At 41.5% G+C, this 24,890-nt stretch overlaps 2 protein-coding genes across 3 annotated transcripts; both read left to right on the top strand.

Moving 5' to 3' along the window:
• The first annotated feature begins 534 nt into the window (after positions 1 to 534).
• On the top strand, positions 535 to 1,218 carry SMCO3 (single-pass membrane protein with coiled-coil domains 3). The gene has a single exon (XM_042467150.1). It carries the CDS (start codon positions 535 to 537, stop codon positions 1,216 to 1,218), a length of 684 nt encoding a protein of 227 aa, XP_042323084.1.
• Positions 1,219 to 6,344: 5,126 nt separating this feature from the next.
• WBP11 (WW domain binding protein 11) lies at positions 6,345 to 24,424 on the top strand. 2 transcript variants are annotated; one of them, XM_042468785.1, is made up of 12 exons: positions 6,345 to 6,591; positions 8,030 to 8,131; positions 9,992 to 10,023; positions 11,701 to 11,794; positions 12,758 to 12,954; positions 14,240 to 14,373; positions 16,614 to 16,813; positions 16,914 to 17,108; positions 18,991 to 19,092; positions 21,687 to 21,995; positions 22,466 to 22,648; positions 23,414 to 24,424. In XM_042468785.1, exons 2-12 carry the CDS (start codon positions 8,068 to 8,070, stop codon positions 23,830 to 23,832), a joined length of 1,929 nt encoding a protein of 642 aa, XP_042324719.1. In that variant the 5' UTR covers positions 6,345 to 6,591; positions 8,030 to 8,067; the 3' UTR covers positions 23,833 to 24,424. The 2 variants fall into 2 exon arrangements, with proteins under 2 accessions (XP_042324719.1, XP_042324720.1); XM_042468786.1 differs by lacking the exons at positions 6,345 to 6,591; positions 9,992 to 10,023.
• Positions 24,425 to 24,890: the final 466 nt, after the last annotated feature.

Here is a 24,890-nt window from a genome sequence, read left to right as displayed (position 1 = left end):
ATGTCACTGTTCCCTCCTCCCCATTTTTCCTCCTCCTCCTCCTCTTGTTATTTTTTATTTTTTCCCTCAAGTTTTTGCACTATTTCGGAGATCTGCAGCATCATCATTTTTTTAAAAGAAAAGGGTAAAACATTAAATTGGAGTCACAGAGCTCCAAAATTGCATGAGAAAAGATGAAAACAAACAAACAAAACAAAAACATGTCATGAGGGAGGGTGCAAGGGAGCGCAATGGGGGCAGCAGCCTCCAGTCATGCAAAAGAAATGCAATGCAGTAAAAGCAGCAATAAATTGTGGAGTTGTTAGATTGCTGGCTTCATTGTATAACTACAATTAGGAAAGAAAAACTGACTGTTCAGCCAGTTTAAACCTCTAACATGGATATATCTTTTAAAAATCTTCCTTATTTCTTGATTTTATTTGTTATATTCCATATGATGTGACTTGAAGACAAATGAATGAGAGACATCATCATTCCTAAATTCTTATATATATTATCTACTTTGCTGCTTAATTATCAGCTCATCTTCACAAGATGAATCTAAGTGATCTACTCTACCCAAGTAACCAACAAAGACGCCAGGATGTGATTGACCTGCACCAGGAACTTCTTGATTACATGAAACTTAATTTTAAAGTTACCAACGAACTGATTGGAACAATGAATGAACATCTTGGAGCCAAGATTCCAAACATTACCATGAAAGATAGTGGGACTATCAAAGACAACTGTGACATTATCATCCAAGCCATGAATTCTATTCAACAAGAGGTGCAAAAGCTTGATAAAGAAATAAGGAATAGGCTAGACCCAGGGATGTACCAAAAGCTTTATGATATCAAACAGCCTGAGCTGGAGAAAATTGCAATAGCTGATCAAATGGTCTCCATTATACTTGGAGAGGCTACTGCTTCTGCAGGTGCAGTAGCTATAAAAATAATATGTTCAAATATTGTAACATTTACTGTTAACAAGCTGGTTGCTCTGCTTGCTCAAATTGGGATATCTGTTCTTGGAGGCATTGCCATTACTGTCTTTGGTCTGGGTATAGATGTGATTCTTCATGCCATCCTGGGAGCTGTAGAAAGGGATCACCTTCTAGCATCGATTCAAAGTTATGAGAAACATCTAGTTGAATTTAGAGAAGCTTCTGAGATATATCAATGTGTCATCAGTGAAATAAGTGCACTGGTGAAGGATAGCACTAAATTAATGTGATATGGGGATGTTTGTATCAGTGGTGTCCATGCATTGTGGCATTCCTGGGGTGGGTGGAACTCCCAGCCCTGGACTTCCGGTGGGGTTTCCAGAAGTGTGGGGCTGAAAGGACATCTGTGAGAGCCACAGCCATGCCACCGTGGCCATGAGCGGCACCTGCTTGGGCCCAAGGAGTGCCCATGCAGCCAAAAGAGTGCCCCATTGTTGGGTGTCATCACTCTTCTGGGGTGTCACCCACCCGGTGTAGTCTGCACCCCTCACAATCCCCCAGTGATACTACTGGTTTGTACCCATCAGTGACTACTTGCCACAATTCATGACTATCAATCATAAAACAATTGATACAAGTTTCCTTTTCTTGTTAAAATGTCTAGTTCCTTTCTGCAATTAGTGATATAAAATAGGTTGGTAATCTTCATCAGTGCCCAACAATTAGGGACTGTGTCAAGAGAACAATATTTATCTGCCACCCATTCAAAAAGTTGGCAGATGCACATGCCTGGCTGTTTCATATACACAAAGAAACTAGAGATCTCACACTACCATCTTTGTGGGCTCAGCCAGAAATGATCCTGCTACTCCTAACAGCCGCATCCTTACAGGTAATGATCATCCCAGCTACCATTTTGGAACTCAACATACAAAATGTGGGAAGGAGAGCCCTCTGACATAGCACCCACAGAACTTCCTGGACAATATAGACAAAGGAAACACACAAGTACTTCTTCTCTTAAAGAGTTAAAATCCTTCTCAGAGGGAAAAAAACCACTTTTGACAAGCAGCTGCAGAGATGGCAATAAGAATCACAGGCTAGCAAGAAACTGAAATCTAGGCCTCTCCAGGGGGAAGATAAGGATGATACTCTCATTCGCCTATTTATTTATTATTTATTTCATTTTTATGCTGTCTTTCTTGCAAAAAAGAGTACTGAGGCAGCTTACAAGGCAGCCTACTGCATTCCTGGCAAAGAGCAGGAGTTGGCAAATGCATCTAAAAAGAGCATCAAAAGAGGCAAATGAAAGGGAGTTCTTAGTATTTGCAGCTATAATTCAAGTTCCACAGAGTAGCTCTTTAAGGATTCAGCTATAGCAGCAAAGAAAAAACAGATACAGTGGACCCTTGTTATACGCTGGGGTTTGGTTCCAAGATCTCCCGTGTATAACAAAATCCGTGTATGCTCAAGTCCCATTACATATAATGGCATAGCAAAATGGTGTCCCTTATAAAAAGTGGAAAATCAAGGTAAAATTATACTTTTTTGGAACATTCTCAAACTGTGTATGCTTAAATCCGTGTATAAAAAATCCATGTATAAGAAGGGCCGACTGTACATCATGAGATATTTATTCTCCTATATACACAAGACCCAGTTGCAAATGTTAGGAAGGCCAAGCTCATGTTTTACATGCAGAGGTCCCCAGGTTCAAATCCAGGGTACAAGCTGAGGAGGTGAGTGGGAAAGCCCAGTGGTGGCTTCATTTTTAGTGTGATGGTTAAAGGAGACATCAGAGGTACTGAAACTATTTTGAACATGGGTTTCGGCACTGTGGAAAGCTTCTTTAAAGTTTAGATTGAAGCCAGGGATGGATTCACTGCTTCAATGACATGAAAACTACCAGCTGCTACTAGGAAGGTTATGTCTGGCACCAGATCCCATATTGGAATAAATAATGTTGTTGACGGGTGTGTAGCCATGGTTTACAGGAGGAGAGGATGTGGTATGTTTATGCTTCTCACATTTCATCCTTTCACTGTTGTTCAAATGGTTCCTTTGCTCATGTCAGGTCAGTAGCCAGTGCATTTTTCAAGCAACTGGTGTATTTCAAGTTCAGCCAGCACAGTGTGGCTTCCACTCAAAAAACCACCCCCACTTGGAAGAACATAACTGCAATAATATTGTGTACTTCTTAAGCAGTCTTAATGTCTTTATCTCCACTTAAGGATACAGTTATACTGAATTAAATCCTATCTGAAACCAATCAAGAAAGAATTAAATGTACAGAATCCATGTGTTTCCATTTTCATCATCATCATCATCATCATCATCATCATCATCATCAAATCAGTAGTTTACTGAGAATTGTTGGTGAGTTAGTGCAACTAACAGTTTAAGAAAACAATACATAATGTTCTGCCACAGAGCTAGGGGTTGGAATAAGAAAGAAGATGATGTACAATAAATGCGTATTAGAAATCAAAACATAGGTTATTCACTGTGATCTTAAGATGTGCATGTCAGAACAAATTTGCTTAAATGGCAAGACCTTGATAGAGTTTATACACAAAAACTAAATGTACTTTACACTGACACTAAATCACTTTACGCTTTACAACTAATACAAGAAGGATATAAATCAACCAACCAAATGTATCAATAAAATGCTCTTACCCAGTGCACTTATTATTCCATCGGTGCATATTCCATTCCAAATCACGACAGAAACAAATATAAACAGTTATTTCAGCAATATATTGTTACCCTTTAGCACACATCAACAACATTTTAAAATTATTGGTTTATGGCATAAACATATAAACTAAGAGGCTGCTTTGATATTACAAGCATTTTGACTCTCGTCTTTCAGTTATCAGTGGTAACATCAGTCCATAAACTGTTAACAACCAGAAAAGTTCTGGTGTATATTTGAACCTCACATAGGCTGAGCTTTCTCAACAATGTAAGGGTCATCTAGGTATAGTTTCTATTACACAAAAACATTTCATGCATGTAACTGACAATTTGAGAGGGACAACGCACACTTTATACTTCAAGCTGTGAAGGTAATATTACACCAGCTGTTCTACTTCCTTCACCTTCTTGGTCTTTTCTATCCTTCACTCCTCCCTTTCTTTGTGAAACAACTACGACAAATGTATTTTTCACTGACGGCGGGGACAATTTAATACTAGCGATTTAACAATATTGGCAGAAGCAGAGAGAACTTAGAAACACATCAGTGAACATACTTCTGCTTTGTTAAACCACAATAGAGCACAGCTCCTCAGCAAGGAGAACAGGCAAAGAAAGTCCCACCCAAACCTGCAATTCAGCTTATTATGTTTCCTTGGAAAGAGAAGATGCAAGGAAGAAAAAATGTAGTAAAGAAGTGAGAGTTGGTGGATGTTTTCAGTGGTTGTACAGACGGTGACCTCATAGAGGCCTGTGAGGTGGTAGCTTGCATGATACAAAAACATGGCAATGACCTCACGCCACAACCAGAGGGCCAGACAGGTCCAATCCACATGGCAGAAACAATCCAGTTTGACACCACTTAACTGCCCTGGTAGTCCCAGGAAATCCTGGGAATTGTAGCTTATGTGGCACCAGAGCGTCTACAAAGAAGGCTAATGTAATGCACAAAACTACAATTCCTGGAATTTTCTAGCACTAAAGCGGTTTAGACTGGATTATTTCTGCAGTGTGGATTGGACCTAGAAACAGATTAAATTAAAATGAACCCAATCAGTTGTGAACTTTTTGTCCTGTTTTCTAGGTTGTACATTCGCTCCAACAGCTTTTGCTTGCACTCACAAAGAAAGGCTGTGTGACACCATGCAAAATAGGAGACTATTTCCCCCCCCCCCCCCATTTAGACGGAATGTCTAAAGAGAGAGCCAATACATGTCACAATGACAGTTTAATGAGACAGTTGTCACGTGTGCCTTCAAATAGTTTCTGACTTGAAGCATGATAGGTTTCATCATAGGGTTGTCTTGGCAAGTTTTTCAAGAGGATAGTCATTAGTATCCTCTGAGGCTGAGAGAGGTGACTGCATCCCTAGGGTCTCCATAAGTAGGAAGAACTGAAGCAGATAGGACTATCATAGGGTGTTTTTGGCAAGTGCCTTCAAGAAGGGTTTGCCAAGGGCATCCTCTGAGGCCGAGAGAGTTGACCTAAGGGTCACATAATGGGAAGACTTGGAAGCATATAGCATGACTGGAGAATGATAGTTTCATTCTTCAGAGAGGGTTTGCCATGGCGTTCCCTGAGGCTGAGAGAGTGTGACTGACCAGTGGGTTTCTATGGCTGAGCGGGATTGAACCCTGGTTTTCCTAGGATTCCAGTTAACCCCCAAACCATTAAACCACGCGGGCCTGGATACTAAGATGTTTATCACACTATACTCTTAAAGTGCTACTATTCCACGTTTGACTCCTCTAGCTGCCTCCTGTTGCATTCTGGGATTGGCAGTTTTAAGGAGGAGTATTTAGAATTCTCAGGTATTCTAAATACCCCTCCTTAAAACTGCCAATCCCAGAATGCAACAGGAGGCAGCTAGAGGAGTCAAAGTGGAATAGTAGCACTTTAAGAGTATAGTGTGATAAACATCTAAGAAAAAGGGGAAGCCATTAATATCTGAAAAGGGTTCTCTCCAATTTAAAGAATTCTCCCTTTCCACAGCTAGAGGCCTCCTCAACTCTAGAGGGCGCCCTTTTCTTCTCAAGACCGGTCTTTATCCCCGACCATAGAGATGCAGCGCCTAGCCAAGAGAGGGAGAAAGACAACGGCCGCTTGAGCTGAGAGGAACTGGATCTGCAAAACGTCTCCCTAACACTAGAGGGCGCAGTTGCAGAGTATGGTCGCGATAGATATGAAAAAAATAACAACAAGGCACAGAGCCCACTTCCGGTCCGCCGTGGTCCCGCCTTTTAACTTTCTATAGGACGGTACGGAAAAGTGACAGCACTCTCCGCCAATAGAAACGCGAGACTGTGCATAGAGCTAGTAAAAGGTAAGACAAGTATGCAAAGGGATCTAAAACCTCTCAGACTAACTATAGAGAACCTATCATGGGGTTTTCTTGGCCAGTTTTGTTCAGAGGAGGTTTGCCATTGCCTTCCTCCGAGGCTGAGAGAGTGTGCCCTGCCCAATGTTCCCCCAGTGGGTTTCTATGGCTGAGCCACTCGAACCCTGGTCTCCGCAGTCGTAGCCCGGCAGTAAAACCACAGCTACCTTTTGTTATCGGCGCCGTGTAAGATTTTATGCCTTTAAGGTACTGTACTGTATAAGACTTTGGTCTCTTTTTCTGCAGAGGCGACGAAATCAACCCGGAAGTTGGGAGCCGAGTGTCAATCTTAAAGGAAAGTCTTTGTGCCGGAAGTGAGACGCTCTATCCTGCTCTCTCTATCTCTCGTTCCTGTCGCTGCTGCGAGGTCCAGCGGCTTTTCAAGATGGCGGCTTTTAGGCGCGGGCTTTAGAGGAGAGGCGGCGTTGGTAGGGCTGCCTTTTAGTCCCTGGAAGGAATGCGGCGGCGGCGGGGCTAAGAGCATCCCTTCGAGAGGCGCTTCGGCGGGGGCTTTGCTCGTCGCCAGCCTCGCTTAAGGGTCCCGGCTTTGAAGGGCCTTTCTTGTGGGATTCCCATTGTAGTGAAGGTAGGATCCTCTATGGCTGCATCCGCATTGGAGAAATAACCCGGTTTGAGACCGCTTTAACTGCCCTGGCTCAGTGCTAGAGAATCCCGGGCTGCATCCACACTGGGGAAATAACCCGGTTTGGCAGCGCTTTGACTCTTTTCTGGCTCAAGGCTATGGAATTCTGGGAGTTGGAGTTTGTTGTGGGCCCAGAGCCCGAGAACATACTCCAACTCCCAGAATTCCATAGCCTTTGAGCCAGACAGAGAGTCAAAGCGCTGCCAAACCGGGTTAATTCTCCAGTGTGGATGCAGCCTTGGTGAGTGTAGTTTGTTGTGGCGCCAGAGCTTTTTCTGACAGAGGAGGCTAAGTGTCCAACAAAACTACAGTTCCCAGAATTCCCTAGCATTGTGCCAGGGCAGTTAAGGCAGTGCCAAATGCAGCCCCAGTGGAGTAACGTTCTGGTGGTCTTTAGTAGTTGCTCTTATTCATTCAGACATGCGCAGGTTCCTTAGGACTGGAGTGTGTCTTTGGTGCAGCTTCTTGCCTCTTAGCATTTAAACAGCATACCTCCAAAGTGACCCAAAGCAGTCTTATTTTGGCCTGTCTGTTTGGGCCCCGTGTCCTGAAAATGTGGTGTTACTCCTCTTCAGATCAGATCTTACTATTTGACAAAACCAAGCAACTTCAGCTGTTAGCAGGATAATAAGAAATAACATCATCATCATCTTTATTAACATTTATTGGTAGAGCGCTGTGAAATTTGCACAGTGTTTTACATAGCAGGAATCAAAATACTGTACAATAAAATAGCAACAACAGATAATGAAAAACCTGCCACACGGCGTACAGTCTAAAACGTCAGCGTACAAAATGAAAACACCTCTAAAATAACGCAACAAGGATACAACGAACACATAAGCATCGCGGCGGATTAACAGCCAGTACTGTGGAATGCCTCCCTAAAACAAATTTGTCTTCAACTCAGCGGACATATAAAATAACTATTAGTAGGATAATAAGAAATAACATGGCATTCAGATAAATGAGTTATCAGTTATTTGTGATGGCCATTGCTTATTATGTCAGCTGGTCTTGTATGACTGTTGGCCAAAATATATGAGAGCCAGCATGACACGGTGGTTTGGCTTTTGGACTATGACTCTGGAGACAAGGGTTCGTTTCCGAACATTGCCATTGAAACCCACTGGGTGACCTTAGCCAAAGTCATGCTCTCTCAGCCTCAGAGGAAGGCAATGGCAAACCTCCTCTGAACAAATCTTGCCAAGAAAACCCTGATTGGGTCACCATAAGTTGGAAAGGACTTGAAGGCACACAGCAACACGCTTTAAAGTGGTCCTTGGGCAGAGGAGGTATGGTTCAAGGAAGGAGTAGGAATAGAAGGGATCTGATAATATTGGTAAGACTGTGAAGCATTTGTTTCCCCCTTTTGGTCTAGATCAGTCATCGGAAGTGTAAAAGAAACAAGCTGTCAAAATGGGTCGAAGATCCACATCTTCCACCAAGAGTGGGAAGTTCATGAATCCCACGGACCAAGCTCGTAAGTATCCAGAAAGCTGCCCTTTCCTTTTTAAAGCCAGGCAGTGGTTGAGAGGTGTTAAACATTTAAGAAGTTGTCACATACTGCTTTAAGACTTTAGCAAATAGGCTACATGTATGGTTTCACTAGAACAAAATGGGAGCGGTATGAAATAATAGTGGGGTGATGATGAATGTCAAGGATTTTTAAGGGGAGTTTGAAATATGAAAGCATCTTGTATATATATCAGATGTTAACAAGTACAGCAGGTGCTGGGACTTAACTTTTACACCTTGGATGGGCCACACTGTCCTGAAATCATCTAGAAATCAATGTGACTTCTCATGACTTTTGTGTCCATCGCACTGATTTCACATTTTTGTGGTGGTGGCGTTTGGGGTCTCTTGAGGAACACTGCCATTATTGTCTGTGTGTTTCAGCTGTTTGTGTATTTTGGGAGCTTTTTTAACCCAGCTTTTTAAACGTGTTTAGAAAAGAACATCGGAGCATGTATCCTGCACTTCTCTTACCCCTGTGATAGAGACTGTTTGGAAGTGTTTGTATTATGTACAGAAATCATACAAGAACCACTTGTATGATGTATTTCATTAAAGTTAGTATTTTCTTGGTGGAATACAAATGTATTTTGCTCTATCATGAACATGATCCAAGTTGTCTGTGGCATGTTACAGACAGCCAAAATAAAGCTGCTTCGAGTCACAGTGGAGGTATGGTGTTTCAATGATGCATGCGTCGTAAGAGTCCAGAAGCCGCACCAAAGCCACGCTCGTGGCTTTGGTGTGGCAGCGTGGCTTTGGTGCGACTTCTGGACTCTTACGACGCATGCATCATTGAAACACCATACCTCCACTGTGACTCGAAGCAGCTTTATTTTGGCTGTCTGTAACAGGCCTGTGTCTGCTAAATAGACATTATCTTCAGTGGTAAGTTACTTAACCTTTAAAGACAGTTTGGGGAAAAGATAAATGAACTGTTCAGAGTGAGTGAGGCAATGTTTTACATCTTCCACCCTCTGAAAATTGGACAAATCTGTAATCAGCTTGCAAGAGTAGCAAAATACTTTCAGAGGCTGTGAATGACATATCTTGCTGTATATAAACAAAGCTGATACTTCTTGCAGGGAAATTGTTACTTTTTAGGAACACATATTTGAAACTGTGCTTGAGTGAGTTTTCCACTGCAAGTGAATTAAGTTGTTCATAGTGTTGATATAGTGTCTCCTCCATTCCAACTGCCACTGCTCTGACCCCAAGGGAGAGAAGAGGCAGGCACAGTTCCATTATACAGTACCTAGTCCCAGAAGCAGATGAAAGGCTCTTCCCTCCATTCCAACTGCTGCTGCCCTGGCTGCCGAGGGAGAGAAGAAGAGCAGTATCTGCTGGACTTAATCTCCTCCCATGCTGCCATCCTCTTTTCATATTATGTCGTGTCTTAATTAGATTGTAAGCCTGATGGCAGGAAACTAGGGTTTCTTTTGGTAGTTTTAAAAAACATATATAGTGCTATGGTGCTATATAAATAAATGATGATTATGATAATGATAATTATATATTTTCCTCTGTGGTGACTATCTCTGTATTTAGAAATTGTAATGATTTAATTGACATATTTGGGTAAATATAAATGATAAAGTCTAAGAAAGGATTGCAGATTACTCTTTCATCTGAATAAACATGACCTCATCCCCTCAGTTATATTTCTTATGGGTCCTCCTGGAAGGGTATCAGTCTGGTTTTAGGTTTATGTTGAAGTAAGTTCGAGAGTAATTTCCTAGTAAACAGGGTGAAGATTGTAGTCCAAAGGTTGCAAGTACTGGATCTGAAACTGATCAGCTTTTTCAGATTGTTTCTATCTTTGCAGGCAAGGAGGCCCGAAAGAGGGAGCTCAAGAAGGTGAGAGATCATTCCCTTAATAATACCAAAAAGCGCAGACTGGCAATCCCGTGTACCCATGTGATAGTGTTAAAGTAATGTTTGCATGTCTTAGCTGATCAGCCTTTTATTCCCTAAAACTTGTTTGTCCATTCATTTAATTATGTTTCAGAAATGGTATTCAAAGTTAGTGTTGAGAGACCATTAATGTTTTGTTGTTATGTGTATTCATCTTTCTTCAGTGGATAATTGTTCTCTTCTTGTAGTTCAGTCTTGATAACTTAGTGTTGTTTAGCTAAAGAAAGAGAGAAATATATAACAGTAGGAAGCCAGTAGTTTAAAACCTACAGAACCACTGAGACTGTGTAAACTGTGTGGGTGTTACTGCATATACAGTACTCATTTATAAGTCAAGAAATTTTAGTCAAAATACCAACTCAAAAAAAACCCTGGGTTGATTTATTCATGGGTCAGTCCATGGGAAAAGAGCACACTGGGGAAAGGGGAGATCGAATGTGGTTGGGATGGCCTGGTGAGTACCTTCTCCCCTCCTCACATCTCACAGACCTCGGAACTGACCTTGTACCCAAGGAGTGAACAGAAATGCCACAGCATGGTGGCTAGCATGTGCCCCAGAGACAGGGGAGCATGAAGAACTGGCAGCCAGAGTGTGCTGCTACTGAGCCTTTTGCACTGCAGGGATGGGTCCCATCCCAACCACAGTCTGCCTCTTCCTCATGTTTTTTCTCTTGTGAAAAGTTTGGTGGTGCCAAACCCTGGCTGCCAGTTCTTCGTGCTCCTCTGCCTCTGAAGAGCATGCCAGGCTATAGGGTTTCTGTTTGTTCCTTCATAAAGCAGAAGTGGATATGGGTAGGTTCTGGTTACTAGCAGAGAAAGGGAGCCTGGATTGGAAAGAGACCTATTTTAATCCTACACTAAAAGGGCCTTCCACACTCAGTTTATTGTCGTTGCTCCCCCTGTCACCCCAGTTTGGCTCTAGAGAAGCGCTGCGCATGCTCCAGCAACAACTGACTGCAAAGGCAACCATAGAGAGGGAAGGCTAGGAGGAGATTGAGGAGGGGAGACTAAGAGACATTCTGCCCAAGTTGAATGCACCATGTGGCCATTCTACTGTCCATGGCCTGAGCCTTGGGGACGTGGTTGGTTCCTACGTCTGTGAAATGGGGTGTATTTACATCTGGTCCACACCTCAAACACATCTGTATTGGATTCACACCTTCCTCGAGTGCACTCTTTTCTCTTGCTTCTGTGACAGAGCTCTGCATTGCCTATGATGGAGACAGCTTGGATATCCTCTGGTGAGGAGGGACACCATGACAACAGTAGAGCTGTCTTTCCCCTCTTGCTCTTGCTCAAATTGGATTTTAACCCCATTCTCTTTTTACTTTTTTACCCTGTTTCATTCCTCTAAGTTTTACTCTTGACTTATCCATGGGCCATATAAAAATCTACAATTTTAGCCATCAAACCTACCCTTGATGTATACATGTGGTCCACTTACAAAGAAGTAAATGAGATTCACACTTCATTTAAAATCTAAATGTTAAGTCCTTTTGTTTTTCCAGTTTAGAAGATATCAGAGTCAAAATTAGGAAATCATATTTGTTTCAATTATTATATTGATTAATAATGATTAACCCATGCTTTTCACTGTTTTTTATATTCTGGTGAGTTCAGAACAAGAAGCAACGCATGATGGTGCGAGCAGCAGTCCTAAAGATGAAAGATCCCAAACAAATAATTCGGGACATGGAAAAACTTGATGAAATGGGTCAGTGTGATACTATTCTTTTTGCAACCTGAGTTAAGAAGGAAAATGGGAAAATAGATTTTCAGGAATGAGGAATTAGGATAACAAATTTCACAGATGATATCAGATAATACATGGCTAATTATTTTAAACAAGAATGTAGCATTTTTACCCAAAAGGACTGACATGCTACTCTTCAAAGATTGTAAAGTTTTTAAAAAGACTACATAAAAGAGAGCCTCTATAGTTTTGTAAAATTCATCAGCAGTTCTTAAGATAGCCAGTAGAGTGGTAGTTAAAACAATTTAGAAACATTTTAAAGGGAAATTGTAGTCAAATTTAGGTTCCCCACCTTGGTCTTAGTGTGGCATCACGGTAGGGGTTAGCTGAGTCTTCCTGGGAAAAGAGTTCTACAAATGAGGTGCCACAACTGAAAATACTTTCTCTTATCAATAGTTACGTGTTTAAAACCTTATATGGTGGGGAACACCTGCATTATCAGAATTTATCTTCTTATGAGCTGACTGATGTGGAGAAGGGTTCCTTCCACTGCTTGCATACCAAGTCATGTAATGCTTTTGAAATCACCAGCATTTTAAATTGTGCTCAAAAAAGATGTGGGAATCAGTTAAGTTCTTTAAGCATTAGCACAGTGTGTTCCTAATAACTGGTCCCAGTTAGTAGCCTCACTGTATTATTTTTATAAATAAAAAGTTGCTAGACTGTCTTCTGAAATAGAAGACTGCATAAGAAATGGACTGATTCTTGTTGTAAAGGCATGTGGCACTAACATCCTGACTTTTGTACTTATTTGTTCTTAGTCAGAACCTTGGAAGAATTTCACAGTTTATGTATATGCCCTTTTCTTATGAACTTGGTGCAGTAAGAAGAAGGGAAAGTAAGAATGATTGCTTACTCAGGTTTCACTTGTAAAATTCTCTTTTTCTCTGTGTGGCTGTTCAAATCCTGATAATACTGGATCAGAGTTTAACCCAGTACAGCAACCACAGCTCAATGAGAAGGTGTTGAAGGACAAGCGCAAAAAACTGCGTGAGACCTTTGAGCGTATCCTGCGACTTTATGAGAAGGAGAATCCAGACATCTATAAGGAGTTGCGCAAGCTAGAAGTGGAATATGAGCAAAAGAGATCTCAACTCAGCCAGTACTTTGATGCTGTGAAGGTAGGTACCCTTATTAATTAGTTTCGAACAGCACTGGTTGTAAATTAGCTTTTTTGCTTTCTGATTGTGTATGCATATGGCAAGACCAGTTCCTTAGGTGCTTCTCAGCCCTAGCATGGTAAGAATATATACCTGTCTTCTTGCAGAGTGTACAGATCATGTCATTAGCCTTTTAAGTGAAGCTGCATAAATGCTGTTCTGAAGCAGCCTCCCATATAGTATTGTAACCTAGCCTCCACCAGAGTTCTCACACCTTTTCCAGTCCCAGGATTTATTGGCATGACTGAGATCATTTCATTCCTTTTTCTATCCACTTGTGTTGCAGGCAGTTGCCTTGCTGTTTGCATGTATGAACTGGGCCTCAGTAGAGAAAATTAATATTATGAAGGTTGTTGCAGTTGTCACTTATAAAACATCAATAACTTAATAAGCAGTGTAGAGAGATTTTTTTTAAAAAAAAGCATTCCATAAGTTGAAAGCAGAGCATAATTAGATACTAAGAATTTTATGCTGCTGCATAATGAAGATCTGTAGTGATAAGCCACACCAGGAAATGGTTTTGATCCTGGTAGTGGTCTGTCCTATTTGATCCAATAGATGGTTGCTTCCTATCTCCTCTTTCTGATGTATACTGCTATAATTTATTTAAAGTAGCACTAGAATGTCTCTTATCGTCTGATAAGATAAACCAGGATTATTATTCTTGCTTTTTAGCCTTGTTGAGACCATCCTGTGACTGACTGAAGAGAGTTAAACCTCTGTCAAAACAACCATGCTGCCTTTGCTCTTGGATTGCCACACTTTCTTAAGTTTGCATGTATCTTAGTGCTTAATAGTACTTGTTACTTGACGTTTTCTTGTTACCCCAGTTTTGTTACAGTCACTTGTATCTTCTTGTTTACTGGTTCCAATTCTTATGGGTGGTGAGATGGATTAATGTGTTGTCCATTCTGTTTTGATACTGAAATGAGGTCTTTTCATGGAAAACAAAACTATTACTGTTTTTGTTTAGACCAGCTATCATTTCTTTTCCTCTGGGTGAAATCTGTATAGAAAAGAAGGCTTTGAAGGTGCTTGCTGTTTTTCACTTTTGATGGCTGCTGTTACTACTTTCTGTATTCATTTCCCCAAAAGTAATAGGAATATAGTATTTAACGTGATTTACATTAAATTTAACGTGACTTAAAGTGATTTACAGATCTCTCATAGTGTCTTATATCAGTAAGAAGACTGTTGCCTGCCATCTCCTGAAGGTTAACCAAAGGGGCATTTTAATCTCTTACAGAATGCTCAGCATGTTGAAGTGGAGAGTATCCCTCTGCCAGATATGCCTCATGCCCCTTCCAATATCCTCATTCAGGACATCCCTCTACCAGGAGCCCAGCCTCCCTCTATTCTAAAAAAGACATCAGCCTATGGGTAAGAAGGAAGGACATAATAGAGGACAGAGGTGCTGAATGGTTTAGAACTCTGCATTGCAGTTGTGCTCTCATATGCTTTTGTGCTTCTAGAGGTATTTTAATCATATAACTTGAGTATTTGCCAGCTGAATTTTTGTCCATGTAGTGGAATGGTGGTACTGAACATGTAGCTCAGCATTCCTCCAACCCAGTGCCCTTCACATGTATTGGAATAAAGCTTTCAGCATTTCCAACCAGCATGATTAGTGGCTGTGCTGGATGGAGATGGTAGAGTAGTCCAAGGCATCAGGAATGTATCAGGTTAGTGAAGGCTGTTGTGGTTTAAAGCACTGCAGCATCTTTCAGGATGCCTGCTTGTGCAGGAAACCCATGCCTGCAGATCAAATCTGGGGCAGAAGCAGAGACATTAGAGGAATATAAATTGAATTATACTTGTGTTTAGCTTTTTGTCCTTGCTGTGAACAGTTCTCTTACCAGTGGAGAAAAATGCAAACTGCAGCCTAGCTGGAATTATTGTCAGCGGCCGTTAAACAAGCAGCCAGAAACTGGGGCAGAGGCTCAGCCAGTTTTGGTTTTGCATCCAGCTCTCTTCAGCTGACTGGCAATAAAACATGATCCCAGTATAGTGAACACCTCTCTGCCCAAATCCTGGAGGTCCTTTTCCTTATTGCCACTTGCCTTGCCCACTCTGTGATGTGGGGATAAGAGATGAGATAAAATAAATTGGTCGTAGTCTCCTACAGTACTTGCTATTTTCTGAGGTTTTTGTCCATGTAGGAAGCTGTCTGTGCATGTGGATTAGCACGCACAGAAAGGGGTTTACAAATACTCCCCCTGCCCCTATTGCCATGGTTATACATGAACATTTTTGTGTGTGGCTTCCTAGTGGAAGGTGTACAAAGCATGAAGTGGCTCTGTAGTGCTGTTTTATTGGGTTTTTTTTTTAGTTCCCAGTTTATCTTTGCTTCTTCTTGAAAGCAGTGGCGGGGAAAGTGTCACCTTCCCAAGGCACCCCAGGGGTAGAAAATAAATATTTTTTTTCTGCCAAAAATGTTGCTCCAGAAAGCCTTCTGGGTGGGCATTTTTGCAGTGTTCTACCCCTGGGCTATTTTAGGTTTAGGAAGACCCCCTTTTAAAAACAGGAAATGAGTAGGACTACTTCTGCTCATTTCCTGTTTAAAAAGGCCTCTTGTGCCTACCGTGGCCTGGGGTGCTGAAAACATGATAGAATGCTCCCACCCCTTGAAGGCCACTTGGGGCAAAAAGAGTTTTAAATTGTTTTTGTGAGGGGGTGTGATAAGATGGTGCAGCCATCCAAGGCTAATGCAGCTCCCTAGCTTTCCACTATTGCAAACCTCTGTTTTAAAGTGTCATTAGAGCATTTGCTTCTATAAAGCATTTACAGATAATTTTCTTTCTTATTGCTGATTTTATATTTGTCTGTGTTTAAATTTAGCTGTAAACATTTTGAACAGACTAAGCATCTTAATATATGAATGTGTATGATTAACACAATCCTCCCAGTTTCTTATTTGTTGGCTATAAAATATTTTTAGATACATTCAGCCCTTCCCTTACATGGGGGATCCATTCCGGACCGCATATGCTAGCATCCCATTGAGAACAATGGGGCATGTGCACGTGGCACATGCACTATTCATTGAAAGCTGTGTAAGGGAAGCCCACGTATGGTGTGGGCTGACTGTATGTTGGATGCATTTTTAATTGTGTAGATTTTAAGGGCAGGATCAGAAGACCTGGTTGTCTGTACCTGTTGTCCATTTTCAGAGTGATCACAGCTTACTGATTGTGATTGCATTTGTGTCCAGTTCAAGGTCATATGGTCCTCCTCTTCTCTTTTAATGTAACTCTAAGGAGATTAGAGGGATGTCTCCTGTTTTCAGTTCAGTTCAGGCAAACTGGTTGTGTAAACTTTAGTTTCAGACCAATGTGAAGCCATGCCTAATGAGGCTGGCTTGATTCAATAGAGTTTAGTTGACATAGCCAGAGTTTCTGATTTGAAATTAACAACAATCTATAGTTGATTGAAAACAAGTGAATGATTTTGCCCTTCTCATGGATGTGTTGCAAGGAGCTGAAATGCATAAACCCTGTGCAAATTGGCTTATTCATATTTAGCTCTGATATATCAGATTTTGTGAAAGACAGAGAGCAGTACATACTTAAAGTTTAAAAAATCCTTAACTCGGTGTTTTCCCCCCAAACCTTTACTCCTAGACCTCCTGTCCGGCCTGTTACCATCCTCCCACCCCCTGGGCATGGTGTTCCTCGTTTACCTCCAGGTAGAAAGCCTCCTGGACCTCCACCAGGGCCGCCACCTCCTCAAGTCTTGCAGATGTATGGTCGCAAAGCAGGATTCACCCTAGAGATGGCCCCTCGGAGGAGAGATGAGGAGGTATCTTATAGTCCAGAAACAGGTAAGTGACTTCCCTTGCCTAAAAGTTACTACAGGAAAAGGGAAACTGAACATACTATATTATTGATTTTTCTGGATGGCCTTGTATCTGAACTCCTCAGGGCCACGAGGGCATGATGAAGAGGCTTCCAGTACCAGTGAAGATGAAGGGTACCCCGAAGACATGGATCAGGACAAGCATGATGACACTACTGATGATAGTGATAGTGACAGAAGTGATGCAGACAGTGAAGGGGAGGAGTTCATGCATCATGATGACAATGCTGAAAGGGAGGGTGGTGAAGACAAGAAATCAGGTAAGTTGCTTTGGAGAGTGGACTCTGCTATACCCCTACAGCTGAAGTTACAGCTTGAAAGCCCTCTGTTGGAGACTGCCCAGTCTCCCTCTACATCTGAATTACTATGAAAGTCTTCATTGGTTGCCTTTCAGCCCTGTACTGCAGGTATAATAGTGAAGATTTTGTTTTGAAAAACAAAGTACTTAATTGCCCTTGATGGCATGTAAGTGGAGTATGTATTCCACCTGGTTGCATCAAAAGAAGCGGTGGGACAGTGAAGTCCACCTTGCTGGCCTCCCTGGGATCAATAGTGATTTGGCTCCTCTTCTCCCTGGTGGCCATTGCATCTGGTCAGTAGAGCAGTTATGTAATTTTAAGTAAGAATAGTATTGGAATCTGCTCTTTTCCTATCATAACCTTTTTTGTTTTATGCCATTATAAATTTTCTGTTAAGGCCTTACACTGTGTGTGAACATGTGTAATTCCTATAACATTTTAGGAATCTTTTAATAATATATTAAAAGGGGCTCCCTTCGAAAAGTGCTCAGAAACATCAGCTGCCCCAAAGAGCTGCAGCCAGGTTGTTAATGGGGCTGGCTACTGAGCATACAACTTGCTTGTTGCAACAGCTCCACTGCCTGTCAGTCCTTTTCCCGACACAATTCAGAGTGGCTTAGGTCCAGGCTGTTTGAGGAACCATCTCTCCCTGTATGAGCCCATCAGTGTTTTAAGATCATCTGGGGAGGCCCTCTTCTCGGTGGCTGCTCCCTGACTTTGGAACACCAACCCCAGAAAGGCCAAAATGGCCCTGTCCTTGCTATTGGCAGCAAGTTAAAATACTTTTGTGCTGCCAAGTCTTTACTGATGATTGAGGTTGGGCATTTAATCCTCTGAGGTGCTAGATTTGAAGATTTTTAAAATCTGTATATATAGTTTCATTTTTATTGTTTTAATATTTTAGGATTTTTAACTGTTTTAATATGCACTCTTTTTAAACAGTTTTAATTAGTGATGTGCTTTAATACTAAATTAGTTTAATTCTATTTTAATGCCCATTTTGTATGTTTTAACTATATTGTTTTTTTAATTTGTAAGCCACTTTGTATCCCAATTTTGGGGGGAAAGGATATAAATAAATATTTTCATTGTCATCGTCATCTTGCTACTTTGGTAGACTGACATAATTGTGTGGTTGTTTAGTGCTTTATATATTAACAAAATGTGGTCCATGTGCCTAATGGCAGCCCAACTCTTTAGTGATTTTACTAATGCCTTTCAAATTTTTGAAAAGTACACTACTCTTTCTACTGCAGAAGTGGGCGACTTCCCACGGTCAGGAGCTATACATGCCTTCTGCTGGACCTTGCAGGAGCATATGCCTTAGATCTCATTTAAAAAACAAACAAAAACCAAATTTGTTCTTTTAAAACAGAAAAAATGCCTCTAAAGGGCATGAGGGGCTTTTCTAGTTTTTAACATTCATTTTTGGAAATAATGTAAAAGACATTTTTGCTCCATAATATATTTTTAGGCCAAATAGGAGCTTTCTTTTGAAACTGAAAGTACAAGAAATCACTTTGTTTTTTGAAACCTCCCCCCCCCCAAACATAACATCACCTAAAAAGCACAGGGGGGACATAGTGATATTCTCCCCCATGGTGAAATTCTCCCAGATTGGGAGGCTTGTGATTGTGAGCTGTGTTGGACTTCATGCTGTCCCCATCTATACTCTACTGGTTGTCTTAATTGCTATGAATTGGTGTACATTGTTCTAGCAAAAGTGTTTAGCTTTCACAGTGGATATGCAAAAATCTAACTGCCTGTCTCTGGGAATGTTAGTTAATGTTGGAACATTCTAAAATATAATCAAATGCTAATCCTTGGTCACATATATCTGCAGGTCATAGTGTACGGTTTGCTGACATTCCTGGAAAATCCCGGAAGAAGAAAAAGAACATGAAGGAGCTTACTCCACTTCAAGCCATGATGTTACGGATGGCTGGTAAAGAAACTTTGATTTTTCTTAGGTCTTCTCACACTCCCTGTTTTATTTATTTTACATTTCATTTAAATTCATTTATTTGATGCATGCTATTAACGTATGCTTGCATGGAGGAAGAAACTCTCATTGGCCTGAAACAGATGAGCCAAATGGCACAGTTTCCCACTGCATTCGGGGCGTAGTGTTTTGATGTCTGGAAACCATGCCCTATGAGGAACGACTTAGGGAGCTGGGGATGTATAGCCTGGAGAAGAGAAGGTTAAGAGGTGATATGATAGCCCTGTTTAAATATTTGAAGGGATGTCATATTGAGGAGGGAGCAAGCTTAATTTCTGCTGTTCTAGAGAACAGGACCCGGAACAATGGATGCAAGCTACAGGAAAACAGATTCCACCTCAACATTAGGAGGCACTTCCTGACAGGGCTGTTTGACAGTGGAACACACTCCCTCAGTGTGTAGTGGAGTCTCCTTCCTTGGAGATCTTTAAGCAGAGGCTGGATGGCCTTCTGTCGGGTATGCTTTGACTGCGAGTTCCTGCATGACAGGGGGTTGGACTGGTTGGCCCTTGTGGTCTTTTCCAACTCTATGATTCTATGATGCTTGATGAACCTGGCGGGAAACTGTGCTGATGTACATGTCTTTCCAAAATAACCAGGCCAAAAAGGAGCAGGAAGAATCCACTCCTCCTCAGGCCTAGTTCAGGAGGTCCTTTTGGCTTGTCTGTCTTGGGCCATTATTAAATAATCCTTTGCATTGAGTATTCAGTATGTGCTTATAAAAGAAAAAGAACATGATTGGTTTGTTTGTATATTGCATGTTTGTATTAAAGCAGTGACTTCTAACTGGTATTTTCATGTAGTAGTGGCCGTTCCTCAGATTACTAGTTTGAATATAAAAAACAATTCAGGTTAAAGAATGCCCTCATGTTTTTCTCTGCCTTGTTATGGGGATGCTGGTGGGAGCTATGATTTGACAAACGCCCATAGGCCGTTGCTGCCTACATAATAGTGTTAAACAAATCCAAGCATCGCAGGTACGCCATCTGTTCAGTCCATAAGGCAGCTCTAGCTAGTTTTTTCAAGCATCAGTTACAAATCTTTTTCACATCTTAGGTTGTTTTTGGCACTGTAGATGTGATAAGACTCATGAACATCCTAGCTTTTCTCTTAAAATACATACATTGTCATTGTGGAATTAAGTTTGAAAATATTAGAACTGCTTTATAGAATGGTTAAACCAGACCTTGAAGGGAAAAAAACCCTGTGGCAAGTCTTCATTTTTTCTGAGTATCAGTTTGATTTGGGAGTGTGACCTCTTGTCTTTTGTGGAAGTAAGCTTTCTGGGTTAGAAGATCCTTTTAATAAGACAACCCATTGCATTTCCAGAAGGACAGCACATGTCTGCCATCCATGTTACTATGCTCACCACATGTCCATGATGCATCCCATCATAAGCATAAAGAATTTATAAGGGAATGGCTAAATGTCACTGCATTTATCATATGAAACAATTATTTTGATTTGGCTTTGTTGACCCTTAGAACAGAATGGTAGTTCCTGCCTTTTCTCCCTAGTGTGCAAGGAACTGTTTCAGTATTTGTGCCCAAGGGCTACAGTTGATTCCTTTCTTTTCAAAAACTCACCAAGGACTGGTAGCTGGTGGCTTGTGGATCAAGATCATTCCATGGACTACCACTTTGAGTAGTGTTGCACTACAACACACTGACTCTTATTAGTGAATAGCATTTACACTGTATAGGGTATTGGAATTTTCTTTTAAGTCACCATTCAAGGACATGGTGACTTTTTTGAAAACGTGACCAATTATTTGTCCAAGTTGGTGTTAATAGGGCAGCATTCCTATGGAAGGCTAAGCCAAAGAACAGACCACATTAGTTGGGTGAGTACAGTTAATATGTGTGGAGTTTTGGTTTGTTGTTGTTGTTGTTTGTAAAGAGATACTGTAAATGAGCAGACTTGTGTGCTTTTCAGGGAAGCCTCCACTTGTGCCTTTGGCTTGAAATGCAAATATGTGGTTTGGGGTGGGATGAGGATATTTATCTCCAGGATGGCAGGATATATCTTCCTGTCCTACAAATCTCACCAATGATTTTGATACTGCTAGGATTTCCCTGGTTGCTGTTACATAACGACAGCCATGTTTGATCTTGAATGCAGTATTGTAATCTTTTATAAGGGGGAGAAAATGTCTAAAGCTGTAGTGGAGAACTTGCTGCCTTCTGTGTGGTGTTGAATTCTGATTCCCATTAGCCTCAGACAGTATGTGCAGAATGGGCAGGGGTGATGGGAGTCATAGGTCAGCAACAACTAAAGGGCCTGAAAGTTTCCACTTCCGCTTTAAAAGAGCATGTGCTTTGATTTTTTTTTAATAAACCCATACTTGGAGAAAAATGTTACATGCATCTAATTATCTCTAGCACAGCAAAGAAATCATTGTTGCAAACTTTGAGCAGATTCCTCCTTTTCCCCCCTGAAGCTTCAGCTCGTTCAAGTCTGCTTAGATTGCTGTCTAATGTGTATCCCTTTAAGCCCCTCACTATGATAAAGGCAGAGCCTGCATTCATTCCCTACAGGTCAGGAAATTCCTGAGGGAGGCAAAGAGATAGAAGAATATTCTGAAGAAGAGGATGATGATGATGAAGAGGACTCTGATGCTGAAGATACATCACAGCAACAAAGCACAGAAGAGTCCCATGCAGAGACTTCATCATCGACACCCTCTCAGACAGCCCAGCCACAGCAGCAGCCTCCACCTCAGCCTGTTCCTCCAACTCAGATACAGGCACCTCCCATGCCTGGGCCGCCTCCTCTTGGACCACCACCTGCACCACCGCTGAGGCCTCCAGGGCCACCTACTGGTCTTCCTCCTGGTCCACCTCCAGGTGAGTGCATAATCAAGCCTAAAAAACCACCAGTGTTGTCTTGCTTTTATAATCGGTTTATAATAGTTTATAAACTAAACTATTATCAGTTTAATAATAAGACTAATGTAATTGCAGATGCTTTCCTCCAGCTTCACTGGAATGGTAGGAAGGTAACTAATGCTATCTTCCTCATAAGGTTGAAATTCCATTTCGTTATCAAGCCACTACTAGGGTGGTCATCAAAATAAGGGGTGCACCTGATGGATGCTGTCTTGTCTATCTTTAGGCACTTGTTCAGTGAAAGTTGGTTGAGAGGCTAGAAGTGAAATTGATGTACGGTTTAATCACTGCTTTCATTGAGCATTTGCTTGAGAGCAAAGTATATTTAAAACATTGTTTCAGCTTTAAACTAAGCATAATAGCTGGCAGCTGGCACAAAAAAAAGCATTATTTTCAAAAGTAAGCTAATGTGTTGTTAATGTTTTCAGGAGCTCCTCCATTCCTGAGGCCACCAGGATTGCCTGGACTGCGTGGGCCTTTACCACGACTCTTGCCACCCGGACCTCCCCCTGGACGCCCACCTGGTCCTCCACCTGGTCCACCACCAGGTCTCCCACCTGGCCCTCCTCCAAGGGGCCCACCACCTCGTCTGCCACCTCCAGCTCCTCCAGGTAATGTTATGATTGAACAGTGTGGTGTCTTTTCTCCTTCCAGTGATGGTCCAGGTAGAGGACAAAATGCAGAGCAGAGGACTTGAATTAGTCTAGTCAGGCAGAATAAATGCTCCACCGCGTTTTGCATTAAATTGCAAGAGCATGAGGCAGTACTTTTATTGTTTCTTATGACTTCAGTACTGACCTCAAAATTGAAAACTTAATGGGTCACATAGTTGGAGTATTTTTTATGAACTATTAAATCCATCTGCTGGAATTTCATACAAATTTTGTGTGTCTCTATGTGCATTTGCTCAGAAAATGAGCTAAAGAAGGTCTTTGGATAATTTTAGATAATATTTTGCCTTCCTTTAACCTGTAATCATTTGCCTCATTTTCTGGTGTTATGTGCTTTCAAGTTATTCCATTTTAGGACAATCCTAAGGCAAATCTGTCACAGGATTTTCTGTGCAAGATTTGTTCAGAGCAGGCTTGCCATTGTCTTATTTTTTTAGCCTCCAAGTGTGAATTGCCCAAGGTCATCCAGTTTCCATGGCTAAGCAGGGATTTGAACTCCATTGCCTCAGCATCCTAGTCCTGCACTCAACTACTAAAGGCTGGCTTGTTGTTACTATTTTATTAATTTATATCTTGCATTAGAAGACAGATTATTAAAAAACAACAAATCAACACAGCTTTAAGACCCTATCACACTTAGTTTTTAAAATCAAAAAATTGTTCTTCAGCCAAGATCAGAGGGATAACTGCTTTCTCTTCACGCAGGTATCCCCCCTCCACGTCCAGGCATGTTACGCCCTCCCCTGGTGCCTCCACCTGGATTATTCCCTCCAGCCCCTATTCCGAACCCTGGGGTACTGAGTGCTCCCCCCAGCTTGATCCAGCGTCCCAAGGCGGATGACACCAGCGCAGCTACCATTGAGAAGAAAGCCACTGCAACAATCAGTGCCAAGCCCCAGATCACCAACCCCAAGGCTGAGATCACTCGTTTTGTGCCCACGGCTTTGCGGGTCCGCCGAGAAAACAAGGGGACTGCTGCTTCCACCCAAAGGAAACCTGATGATGAACCTTCTGTTCAGATAACCAAGACAACACCTAAGGTTGGCTCTTCTGCCCCTGTTTCTGTGCAGACCAAGGATGATGTGTATGAAGCCTTTATGAAGGAAATGGAGGGGTTACTGTGACAACCCATTCCCAATTAACATTTGTATCCTCTGTGATGAGATCAAACTATACTGTGTTAGGGGTTCCATGTTATAGTGGCATCCGTTTGAAGAGCTCCTTATATCATGACAAGGAGTAGTCTCCCATCCCATTTAACTTGAGATGGAAGTTGGAGAAAGGGGAAACATTATAGGGAGTGGAAAGAGACACAGTCACCTACCCACCCTTTTATGAAAGTCTGTTAAGACTCAGTTGCATCTGTGTTCCCTGGAAAAGCTGTTGTCTCCTAGAGTACTTTTTTAGTTGATGCAAAGAATAAATTTGAGGAACCTGAACACACTGGTAAACTGTTTCCTGAACTTATGGCTGATCATCCGGTTGTTCTGTTCTGTTTTTGTGGCTTTCTGTAAATATTTTGTAATGCTGATTTTTAGTTGGGGGTGAGAACTGGTTTACACACTGTCATAGAGCTGAGTAGGCTAGTGTTTGCATATGTGGCATGCAAACATTTTTCACCCTACATATATATCCTGCAGTCACTTTGGTGGCTTTTTGTTGACAGGAGAAATATCATTGACTTATGAATGAGAATAAATATTTGATGTATTACAATCATCTGTGTGACTGAATATCTGTATCAATATTTTGGGTTGTGGGAGAGGTAGCCAGGGGGACAAACAACCAATTCATTTTGATATGAGATCCCTAATGTGAAGAAATCTATAAAAGAGAGCATTGCCTTTGATTGCATTTGGGAGACAGGTACAAGTTTGTATTTGGTCATGCCTCTCCTTTAATTTCTGCTTGTGAATCTGTAATTCTTCAAAGACTTGCCATTTGTGAAGGAAAGAAACAAATCAAAATAGCATTGTATTAGTGACAATGAAATCATTTTTTACTCCCTGGATGGGTACAAGTTTTAATTTATATGGGCTGCCTATCAGATCAAGTGGGAAGAACAAGCCATGCAAAGATACTTTGTTTACTGTAGGAAAACATAATTTCAATCAGAGGAATATTATTGGGACAATTGTAACTGTGGAATTGATTGAAACTAAATATTCACCTGCTTAGATAA

Source organism: Sceloporus undulatus, chromosome 5 (assembly GCF_019175285.1).
Source record: "Sceloporus undulatus isolate JIND9_A2432 ecotype Alabama chromosome 5, SceUnd_v1.1, whole genome shotgun sequence".
In the NCBI taxonomy this organism is placed as follows: domain Eukaryota; kingdom Metazoa; phylum Chordata; class Lepidosauria; order Squamata; family Phrynosomatidae; genus Sceloporus; species Sceloporus undulatus.
Note: the sequence above shows the minus strand (reverse complement) of the source record. Positions and strands in the feature narration are given on the sequence as shown.

Coding starts and splice junctions, on each gene's coding strand:
- SMCO3 (XM_042467150.1), top strand. CDS start 535: ATGAATCTAAGTGATCTACTCTACCCAAGTAACCAACAAAGACGCCAG.
- WBP11 (XM_042468785.1), top strand. CDS start 8,068: ATGGGTCGAAGATCCACATCTTCCACCAAGAGTGGGAAGTTCATGAAT. Junction 16,814..16,913: donor ATCTTATAGTCCAGAAACAG/GTAAGTGACTTC, acceptor TGAACTCCTCAG/GGCCACGAGGGCATGATGAA. Junction 17,109..18,990: donor TGGTGAAGACAAGAAATCAG/GTAAGTTGCTTT, acceptor ATATATCTGCAG/GTCATAGTGTACGGTTTGCT.